The following is an 11100-nucleotide window of genomic DNA, read 5'->3' as shown; positions in this document are numbered from 1 at the left end:
TTACGCTTGCCCATTTTACTGCTTCTAACACATCAACTTTGAGGATAAAATGCTTACTTGCTGGTTAATATATCCCACCCACTAACAGGTGCCGTGATGAAGAGATAATCAGTGTTATATCACCCGTCAGTGGTCATAATGTAGGGACAGTGGTAGCCTAGAGGGTAGAGCTTTGGGCTATCAACCGGAAGATTGGCGGTTCAAATCCAGGCTCTGCTATGCAGCCACTGTTGGGTTCTTGAGCAAGGCCCTTAAACCTGCCTGCTCCAGGGGCGCCGTACGATGGCTGACCCTGCGCTCTGACCCCAGCTTCCAAACAAGCTGGGATATGCGAAGAAAGAATTTCACTGTACTGTACACCTGTATATGTATTTATGACAAATAAAGTATATCTTCTTCGTTATGCCTCGTGGGTGTATATCATCATTTGATCTGTACTCCAGTTGCACAGACTGCTTGCATGCCTTGCCCAATGTGAATTTGTCCTTAGTAAAGCTTTGCCATTGAATTAGGGATAAGGGACCCAACAGTGGCAACTTGGTGGTGTAGGGGCTTAAACCAGCAACCTTCTGATTAACAGTCCAGTACCTTAACCACTGAGCTACCTCTGCCCTTCTAAATACAAAACATGAATGCCTCCTCTCTAAACCCATTCATAGAACTGATGCATCCTTAAAAATGAATAACTCTGATCAATCTCTGGGTCACCGGGTTGAAAGATGTGGGAGCAAGCAATAAAAAAGACATCACATGGTGTATTAGAAAAGCAACCGCGACCGCCTTCTGACCATGAAATATTCTTGACCTTAATTCCTGTCTGGTTAAAACTACTTATTAAGATTGTTATAAAGCCTTGAACACAAATATAATAAAAATGTTGTAAGTTCGGTTTCAAACCACAGTCTAGCTCCATCAGACAGGGTGTGCGTGTTTGGTTAGAACTGGTATCAGGCATACACACAGTGCCAGTAGAAATACTTCAGGAATCAATTTCCTGAATGCTTATTTCTGAACAGTTAAACACCAGCATGATGATCAAAGAGGTGAATATTTTTCCTAGAATTTGGGTAAAGGGCCTGAAGAAAATGTGTCGAAGCCAGCAGGTTTTGGCTGTTGTTCACAACAAAAGATCCACAAGCGTTTGCTTTCCCACCCAGTGCTGATGCATGATATTTGCATGACCTTGTTATTTTTTCCGATATTTCTCAGCTGTTTTTTATCAATTACGGAAAACCAAGGCTTAAACAGGCCATTGGGAGGAGGCGGTGTTGTATCAGACAAAGTGTTTACTCAAGAGAGAAGGGCTTTGCGAATGATAATATTAGGGAATATCTGGTATCACTGTGGATTAGGCATTTGGCTGATGTACTTAATAACCTGGAATATAAAATGTTAAAGCACTGTATTATTAAATCTATTTTTCTGGTACAACTTTTGCTATTCAGCTTAATTATTTATTTACACTGATCAGCCATAACATTATGACTACCTCCTTGTTTTTACACTCACTGTCCATTTTATCAGCTCCACTTACCATATAGAAGCACTTTGTAGTTCTACAATTACTGACTGTAGTCCATCTGTTTCTCTACATGCTTTGTTAACCCCATTTAATGCTCTTTTTCAATGGTCAAGACCACCACAGGACCACCACAGAGTAGGTATTATTTGGGTGGTAAAATATCCAGCCGACAGCGCCCCGTGGGCAGCGTCCTGTGACCACTGATGAAGGTCTAGAAGATGACCAACTCAAACAGCAGCAATAGATGAGCGATCGTCTCTGACTTTACATCTACAAGGTGGACCAACTAGGTAGGAGTGTCTAATATAGTGGACAGTGAGTGGACACAGTATTTAAAAACTCCAGCAGCGCTGCTGTGTCTGATCCACTCATACCAGCACAGCACAACACACACTAACACACCACCACCATGTCAGTGTCACTGCAGTGCTGAGAATGATCCACTACCTAAATACCTGCTCTGTGGTGGTCCTGACCATTGAAGAACAGCATAAAAGGGGGGTAACAAAGTATGTAGAGAAACAGATGGACTACAGTCAGTAATTGTAGAACTACAAAGTGCTTCTATGTAGTAAATGAAGCTGATAAAATGGACAGAGAGTGTGGTTTTAATGTAATGGCTGATCGGTGTATTTATTAGGATTTTAACGTCATGTTTTACACTAACATTCATGACTGAAACGTTACTCGTTACACAAGATTCATCAGATCACAAGTTTAATCTCAAACACAGTCATGGACAATTTTGTATCTCTAATTAACCTCACTTGCATGTCTTTGGACTGTGGGAGGAAACCGGAGCTCCCTGTGGAAACCCACGCAGACACGGGGAGAACATGCAAACTCCACACAGAAAGAACCCAGACCGCCCCACCTGGGGATCAAACCCAGGACCTTCTTGCTGTGAGGTGACAGTGCTACCCAGTGAGGCAGCGTAAAGCCTATTCAGCTTAATAGCGTGGCAAACGCCAATACTGAGACATTGTTCCCAGTCACACAGGAACCATTGAGAATGATGATTACTCATGAATACTCAGTTTTACAGCAATGTTGTGACAGCTTTACAGTATAAGAACAGATCTTTATTGCTATTATTTTCTTTAATCAATGTGAGTCAGTTCACTTTATTTATACTGCAGTTACATGTGTACCAAAATGTCAGCAGTTTGGAAATCATTCAAATAATAATAAAAAGCTCTGGCAAACATTTGTATGATGACTCAATGTATTTAATAACAAGTGTTTGATTTATGTCAGTGAAATTTTGATCTAAGAATATAAAAGCTAGTTTGGCATGTTAATGGCAAATAACAAAACGACTAAAAATTTGCTTGTGTGCTTCTAGGGTTTATTAGGTCCAGCAAAAAAATGACAAATTTATTCAACAGCGGTAAAACACACTAGCACACCAGAGCTGACATTTAAAACGTATAGGTTCAAAACTCAGCTCTGCCATCCGGCAGGCTGGATGGCTACACGAACAACGATTGGCTGTTGTTCATACAGGGTGGGAGCCAGAGCCGGGACCTCATAACTGGCTGGTTGATGGTGCCTGCACAGAGTCGAGGATCAATGCGTTGATCAGGGTGTGGCTCTCCATACACAAAGCTGATCCGCATATGAAGTCGCCGTGTGCGGGTGTTTGTTTGTTTATTAGGATTTTAACGTCATGTTTTACACTTTGGTTAAATTCATGACAGGAACAGTAGTTACTCATTACACAAGGTTCATCAGTTCACAAGATTATATCAAACACAGTCCTGGACAATCTACTGTCTCCAATTCACCTCACTTGCATGTCTTTGGACTGTGGGAGGAAACCGAAGCACCCAGAGGAAACCCACACGGACACGGGGAGAACATGCAAACTCCACACAGAAAGGACCCGGACTGCCCCACCCGGGGATCGAACCCAGGACCCTTTTTGCTGCGAGGCGAGAGTGCTACCCACCTAGCCACTGTGCCGCCTCCTTGTGCGGGTGAAAAGATGCAGTCGGCTACTACACACGTGTCGAAGGGGGCGTGTGTCAGTCTCGCTCTCCTGAATCAGAAGTGGATTCGGTAGAGAGGAAGCGTAATGCAATCGGGTAATTGGAAACGACTAGATTGGGAAGAAAATTGCAAAAAACAATGTGTTTTAATTCTGTCAAAAGTATGTGCTCCACCTGTAAACACACAGTTCCAGTAATTCACATAGAAAAGCCTGCTGTGCTTCCTCCAAAAAAGCTTCAAAGTGTCTCAAAATCAACACCAGAAATCTTTCATAGTTCATCAGAAGAGTGTAAGGCCCTGAGCTGTCCATCAAACAATGTGGTGGGTAGTAAACAGCCAGTCGTAATTGGTAAAAGCATGTTTTTGTGAGCTATATAAAAAAGTTTAGCGTGGTTTAAATGTGCCATTAGTTATATATTTTTTAGAAAGCACTTTATATTTAAAGCTAAAAGTAAACAAAACAAATTTATCCTTTCGTTGGAAGGCATAAAACTGGTAATGGTTTGTGTGTGTGTGTGTGTGTGTGTGTGTGTGTGTGTAAATGAGAACATTTCCTTCTCAGCAGTGTTGGACAATATATTTTAAGAAGATAAATTAAGTAGGTGCTTGGGTGGCGCAGCGGTCTATTACACTAGACCACAACTGCTAGACCGCTAGACCGCAATCAGTCAGCTGGGCGTCTACACAGACATGATTGGGTATGTCTGAGGGGGGGATGGCTGAAGCCCTGTGATGGATTGGCGCCCTGTTCAGAGTAGGCCTGTCTTGTGTCCAGTGTTTAAATGACCAGAATAAAGGTAATAAAGGTAATAAAAATAAAGTAAAAACAAACTTATTTGGTACAATAATCTAGTCATATCCAATTACCCTGATTGCGTTATGCTTCACCTCCACCGATTCAACCCTACATTTACATTTTTGGCATTTAGCAGACACCTTTATCCAAAGCGACTTACAGTACAGTATACAGTCTGAGCAATTGAGGGTTAAGGGCTTTGCTCAAGGGCCCAACAGCAGCAGCCTGGCAGTGGTGGGGCTTAAACCAGCAACCCTCTGATTACTAGTCCAGTACCTTAACCCTCCACCGCTGGCTGAGGAGCTTCGCAACTGACACACGCCCCCTCCGACACGTGCAGTACCGACTGCCTCTTTTCACCTGCACGAGGCGAGTTCACATGCGGATCAGCCTTGTGCACGGAGAGTAACACCCTGATCAGCATTATTCCCCAAGCCTGCGCAGGCACCATCAGTCAGCCAGCAGAGGTCGTAATTTCACCAGTTATGAAGAACCCTGGTCCGGCTTACCAAACCTGTAAACAACAGCCAATCGCTGTTCATTGGGTCGCCCAGCCCAGCCGGATGGCAGAGCTGAGATTCGATACGATGTATTCAAAATCCCAGCTCTGGTGTGCTAGCATGTTTAACCGCTGCGCCACCTGAGTGGCCTGGTACATGAACATTTTCTGATCACCATCTCTGATCATAAAAATATTGCTTACCAGTTATTTATTTATTAATGTATTTATTTTGACGCTAGTTTACTATACAGGTATACTTTTTTCAGTAAATATGGTGGTCAGTCCTAAACTCTGACTACATAAACATAGCTTTAAAGACTTCAGGTACTTCGTATTTGAAATGCTGACTGAAGGGAAATATGTTAAGTGGGTGATGCATAAAAGGCTAAGAATTTGCCTCCAAGAGAGAAGTTAACCACAACAAACTCTGAAAAAGATCATGTCTTTCCCACCAGCTGCTTCCAAAGCGATGATGGCTGCTTTTTCATTTCAAAGCCACACTTGATGACAATGTGTTCAACAAATGCTTTTCATCTTCGAGCTACTCTATTACTCTTGGACCCATGCTTCCATGCAAGAAACAAGGCTTTAACAAGCTCTGGCATGTGTCGTCGTTTAGAGCACTCATGAATCATGTAATACATTTTGATTAGAGTGACTCTGAAGGAATATTTGTGTTATTAATACCACTGACTCAGTGGTACTGGATTTAGGACAGAAGCTTCACCAAAGCTCCACTGTCAGTATATTCTCCACTTATGGTACTAGGCACTGGCTTCACAAATAAACATTTTAATTTCTTATGTTTGTATGGGCGGCACGGTGGCTAAGTGGGTAGCACTGTCGCCTCACAGCGAGAAGGTCCTGGGTTCGATCCCCGGGTGGGGGCGGTCTAGGTCCTTTCTGTGTGGAGTTTGCATGTTCTCCCCGTGTCTGCGTGGGTTTCCTCCGGGCGCTCCGGTTTCCTCCCACAGTCCAAAGACATGCCGCTAGGCTAATTGGAGACACTGAATTCTCCCATAGTTACCTAGCCGCTGGGATGCACAGACCAGTGCATTGTAGTGCCGGTCCCAAGCCCGGATAAATAGGGAGGGTTGTGTCAGGAAGGGCATCCGGGGTAAAACTGTGCCAAATCCCGCTGGCGACCCCTAACGGGAAGAAGCCGGAAATGCCGACCCTGTAACCGAAAAACGGGACAAAGGCCAGAGAAGAAGAATTTCTCATGTTTGTATATACCATGTCTCATTCCCCAGCCTTCCCCAAACTGTTGCCAAAAGCTGGAATTATAATTTATTTAATATAGTTGATTTTATGCACCTGTTAGCAGTGGGTGAACACCTGAACTTCAGTAATCAGGAGGGCTGTCGTAAAGTTTTTGGCCATATACAAATACACCGACTAGGCATAACATTATGACCACTGACAGGTGAAGTGAATAACACTGACTGCACCATAAGTACCATTGGTAAAATTGTTTTCCCTGGGGCAGATGGGATCGCCCAGCAAGACAATGCGACATGTCACATGGCTAGAAATGTCCGACATTGGCATGACCGACATGACCAAGTCTTCCAAGTACTACCCTGGCCCCCTAATTCCCCAGACTTAAACTCAACTGAGCATCTGTGGGACCACCTCGATCGTCGTTTTCGCTCTATGGATCCTCCCCCACTCTGCACCCTTTAGTAGCTGTGGGATGCACTGCAGTCAGCATGGCTCCAGATACCTGTGACAACCTACCAGGATCTTATTGAGACACTCCCAGGCCGTCTAGCTGCTGTCCGTGCTGCACATGTGTGTAACTACAGTTTGACAGGTTCCAAATATATTCCAAAATTACTCAAGTAAAGTAATTGATAATGAACCCTATTCTGCCACAGAATAAAAAATTTGGAACCATGTGTTTCTGTTATTCATTGTGTTCAGTGAAGATATTAGAAATGTACAATGCTTGTGTGGTACTGATTGAGGTAGAATGTCTTGCTTTATTACCATTACTTGCATGAACGCTACAGGGAATACCTATGGGGTCACAAACTTTTACTTGAGCTAAGTATCTTTTGTATAAGAACAGTATTGTAAATTTATTTAAAGCTTTGCTGCACCTGTTTGTGAGGGTACACGTTGATGTGACACTTGATACATTCCTGTCCCATATTGGCCCAAGAGTTTCCACTCATCCACTTTCTTTTGCATTTAGGACACTTGTACTCGCCAAAGCACCTCTTCTTTCCTTGATAGGGGGTCAGTCCTTCACCTTTGGGCCGGGCCTAAAACGATAGAACAGATATTATTATTAGACAAGTCTATTTGTTATTCAAGTAATCCATGAAGTAGTGGAAGTTGGTCAGTTTGTATGAACCTGGAGTGATTTGCCCTCATACCCCTTTTCCACCAATGTGGCACGGCACCTGTTCCGGTTCCTGAACTTGACTTTGAACCGGTTCCGCGTGTTTCCACCGGAAAAAGAGGTTCCAGACAGCGAACTAGCGGGCCAATCTGGCACCAAAGAATACTTGGTTTTTCAGCCCGAACCGCGACGTGTGGGCGTGTCATGTTGTACAGCATAGCGACGGCAACAATGGCGTCAGCTGGGGTCTCGTATGGAGCTTAATGCTGCATTTTTATCTTTTAAAGTTCACTTGATTACATTTTGAGCCAGTTTGCCGGTGATATTTTCAAAGCGCCTTTAAAAAGGTGAATTGTGTGATATTACGTGATAAAAGTGACCCGGACAGAACGAACACCGCTTAACGTGAAAAATAAAGCGTGAAGCTTTTTCAACTCCCCGAGCTGCATCAACACCACACGTGATGTAAATCCAGCTAAACACAGATACATGTTTTATTTTAGAGTAGATTTGATGTTTATTTCACACAGATGTTTGTTCGTGTTGTGGAACTTTAGTGATCTTTCACCGCTTAAGTCGAGCGCTGAGCAAATCGGCTATTTGCGCCGAGAGTCGCGGTGAAACCGAAGCGCAAAGCGTTTCTCACATCAATGAACTAAAGAAAACAACAACTGAGACAGCCACGTCTTCTTATCACCGATTGTTAGATCGATGCTTTTTACATAAAAACGAACATCTGTAACAACAGCACAAATGCTCGCACAGAATCTACACACTCCGCCATCATGTTACTACTCTTAACTTTCGTTAAGTAACGCCCACAGTTGATGACGCAGCTTGGTTCTCAAAAACTGGTGGAAACATGCGTCGGTTCACTACAGAACACCAAGGTTCAGAGAAACCTGAACAGAACCGGTTCAAGAACCATGTTTTTTTTTGGTGGAAAAGGGGTATCAGTGGAAGAACACGATACCTGATTTATGTACATACAGTGTATCACAAAAGTGAGTACACCCCTCACATTTCTGCAAATATTTCATTATATCTTTTCATGGGATAACACTATAGACATGAAACTTGGATATAACTTAGAGTAGTCAGTGTACAGCTTGTATAGCAGTGTAGATTTACTGTCTTCTGAAAATAACTCAACACACAGCCATTAATGTCTAAATAGCTGGCAACATAAGTGAGTACACCCCACAGTGAACATGTCCAAATTGTGCCCAAATGTGTCGTTGTCCCTCCCTGGTGTCATGTGTCAAGGTCCCAGGTGTAAATGGGGAGCAGGGCTGTTAAATTTGGTGTTTTGGGTACAATTCTCTCATACTGGCCACTGGATATTCAACATGGCACCTCATGGCAAAGAACTCTCTGAGGATGTGAGAAATAGAATTGTTGCTCTCCACAAAGATGGCCTGGGCTATAAGAAGATTGCTAACACCCTGAAACTGAGCTACAGCATGGTGGCCAAGGTCATACAGCGGTTTTCCAGGACAGGTTCCACTCGGAACAGGCTTCGCCAGGGTCGACCAAAGAAGTTGAGTCCACGTGTTCGGCATCATATCCAGAGGTTGGCTTTAAAAAATAGACACATGAGTGCTGCCAGCATTGCTGCAGAGGTTGAAGACGTGGGAGGTCAGCCTGTCAGTGCTCAGACCATACGCCGCACACTGCATCAACTCGGTCTGCATGGTCGTCATCCCAGAAGGAAGCTGATGCACAAGAAAGCCAGCAAACAGTTTGCTGAAAACAAGCAGTCCAAGAACATGGATTACTGGAATGCCCTGTGGTCTGACGAGACCAAGATAAACTTGTTTGGCTCAGATGGTGTCCAGCATGTGTGGCGGCGCCCTGGTGAGAAGTACCAAGACAACTGTATCTTGCCTACAGTCAAGCATGGTGGTGGTAGCATCATGGTCTTGGGCTGCATGAGTGTTGCTGGCACTGGGGAGCTGCAGTTCAGTGAGGGAAACATGAATTTCAACATGTACTGTGACATTCTGAAACAGAGCATGATCCCCTCCCTTCAAAAACTGGGCCTCATGGCAGTTTTCCAACAGGATAACGACCCCAAAAACAACCTCCAAGATGACAACTGCCTTGCTGAGGAAGCTGAAGGTAAAGGTGATGGACTAAACCCAATTGAGCACCTGTGGCGCATCCTCAAGTGGAAGGTGGAGGAGTTCAAGGTGTCTAACATCCACCAGCTCCGTGATGTCATCATGGAGGAGTGGAAGAGGATTCCAGTAGCAACCTGTGCAGCTCTGGTGAATTCCATGCCCAGGAGGGTAAAGGCAGTGCTGGATAATAATGGTGGTCACACAAAATATTGACACTTTGGGCACAATTTGGACATGTTCACTGTGGGGTGTACTCACTTATGTTGCCAGCCATTTAGACATTAATGGCTGTGTGTTGAGTTATTTTCAGAAGACAGTAAATCTACACTGCTATTCAAGTTGTACACTGACTACTCTAAGTTATATCCAAGTTTCATGTCTATAGTGTTGTCCCATGAAAAGATATAATGAAATATTTGCAGAAATGTGAGGGGTGTACTCACTATTGTGATACACTGTACATCAGGGTGGCATGTTCAGTGTAAACCTGTTAACACTTCTGTAGCAGTGCAAATCTATTCACATCGCCCAGGAGCTATCATGACAAAAAGCCATGGAGTTCAATATTATTTTAATGTACACAGAATTCTATATAATCTGGGTGATACTTTCTAGAGCTTTGTTGCTATTGGAAATAGCTGCTTTGTGTGCTGTAGGGAATTTGCTTGAAAAGACAAGGACATGGCTTCAGCAGGGTAAGTTCATGCCGGTATCAATATCAAGGCCATAATTGCTAAACACAGCTTGAATTTTACTTTTATTTTCTTTCCTGCCCTTTCCTGTCCTGTCCTGTCCTGTCTTTGGGATGGGAGGCATGGCATTCTGCTCTGCTGTCAATGGTTATGAGTGAATCAGACACAGCCGCACTGATGGAGTTTTTAAACACCTCACTGTCACTGCTGGACTGAGAGTAGTCCACCAACCAAAAATATATCCAGCCAACAGAACCCCATAGGCAGAATCCTGTGACCACTGATGAAGGTCTAGAAGGACCAACTAGGTACGAGTGTCTAATGAAGTGGACAGTGAGTGGACAAGGTATTTAAAAACTCCATCAGCGCTGCTGTGTCTGATCCACTCATACCAGCACAACACACACTAACACACCACCACCATGTCAGTGTGACTGCAGTGCTGAGAATGATCCACCACCTAAATTATACCTGCTCTGTGGTGGTACTGTGGGGGGTCCTGACCATTGAAGAACAGGGTGAAAGCAGGCTAAAAATGTATGTAGAGAAACAGATGGACTACAGTCAGTAATTGTAGAACTACAAAGTGCTTCTATATGGTAAGCGGAGCTGATAAAATGAACAGTGAGTGTAGAAAAGGGAGGTGGTTTTAATGTTATGGCTGATCAGTGTATGTCTTCTAGGACAGTCAAAACAACTTTAGCTGTTTAAATTTTATGCATTTGCAGATTCCATTCCATAGTTACATCTTCAAAATTCATTTTTTATAAAGTGTCATGGATTACAGTGGTACATACACCGATTAGGCATAACATTATGACCACCTTCCTAATATTGTGTTGGTCCCCCTTTTACTGCCAAAACAGCCCTGAAACTGCGATGCTCTGTATTCGAAAACCTTTCTATCAGAACCAGCATTAACCTCTTCAGCAGTTTGAGCTACAGTAGCTCGTCTGTTGGATCGGACCACACGGGCCAGCCTTCGCTCTTCGTTCCTTCCTTGGACCACTTTTGATAGATACTGACCACTGCAGACCGGGAACACCCACAGCTGCAGTTTTGGAGATGCTCTGACCCAGTCGTCTAGCCATTACAATTTGGCCCTTGTCAAACTCATGCAAAT

At 43.7% G+C, this 11100-nt stretch overlaps 1 protein-coding gene across 1 annotated transcript in view; it reads right to left on the bottom strand.

The window, feature by feature from the left end:
• Window positions 1–11100, bottom strand: part of zcchc24 (zinc finger, CCHC domain containing 24) — a 92979-nt gene that overhangs the window by 2160 nt on the left and 79719 nt on the right. The window contains exon 3 of the mRNA XM_062995216.1: window positions 6918–7082. Within this exon, the coding sequence (XP_062851286.1) occupies window positions 6918–7082 (165 nt within the window). The remainder of the gene's footprint in view (window positions 1–6917; window positions 7083–11100) is intronic.

Source organism: Trichomycterus rosablanca, chromosome 5, assembly GCF_030014385.1.
Source record: "Trichomycterus rosablanca isolate fTriRos1 chromosome 5, fTriRos1.hap1, whole genome shotgun sequence".
In the NCBI taxonomy this organism is placed as follows: domain Eukaryota; kingdom Metazoa; phylum Chordata; class Actinopteri; order Siluriformes; family Trichomycteridae; genus Trichomycterus; species Trichomycterus rosablanca.
Note: the sequence above shows the minus strand (reverse complement) of the source record. Positions and strands in the feature narration are given on the sequence as shown.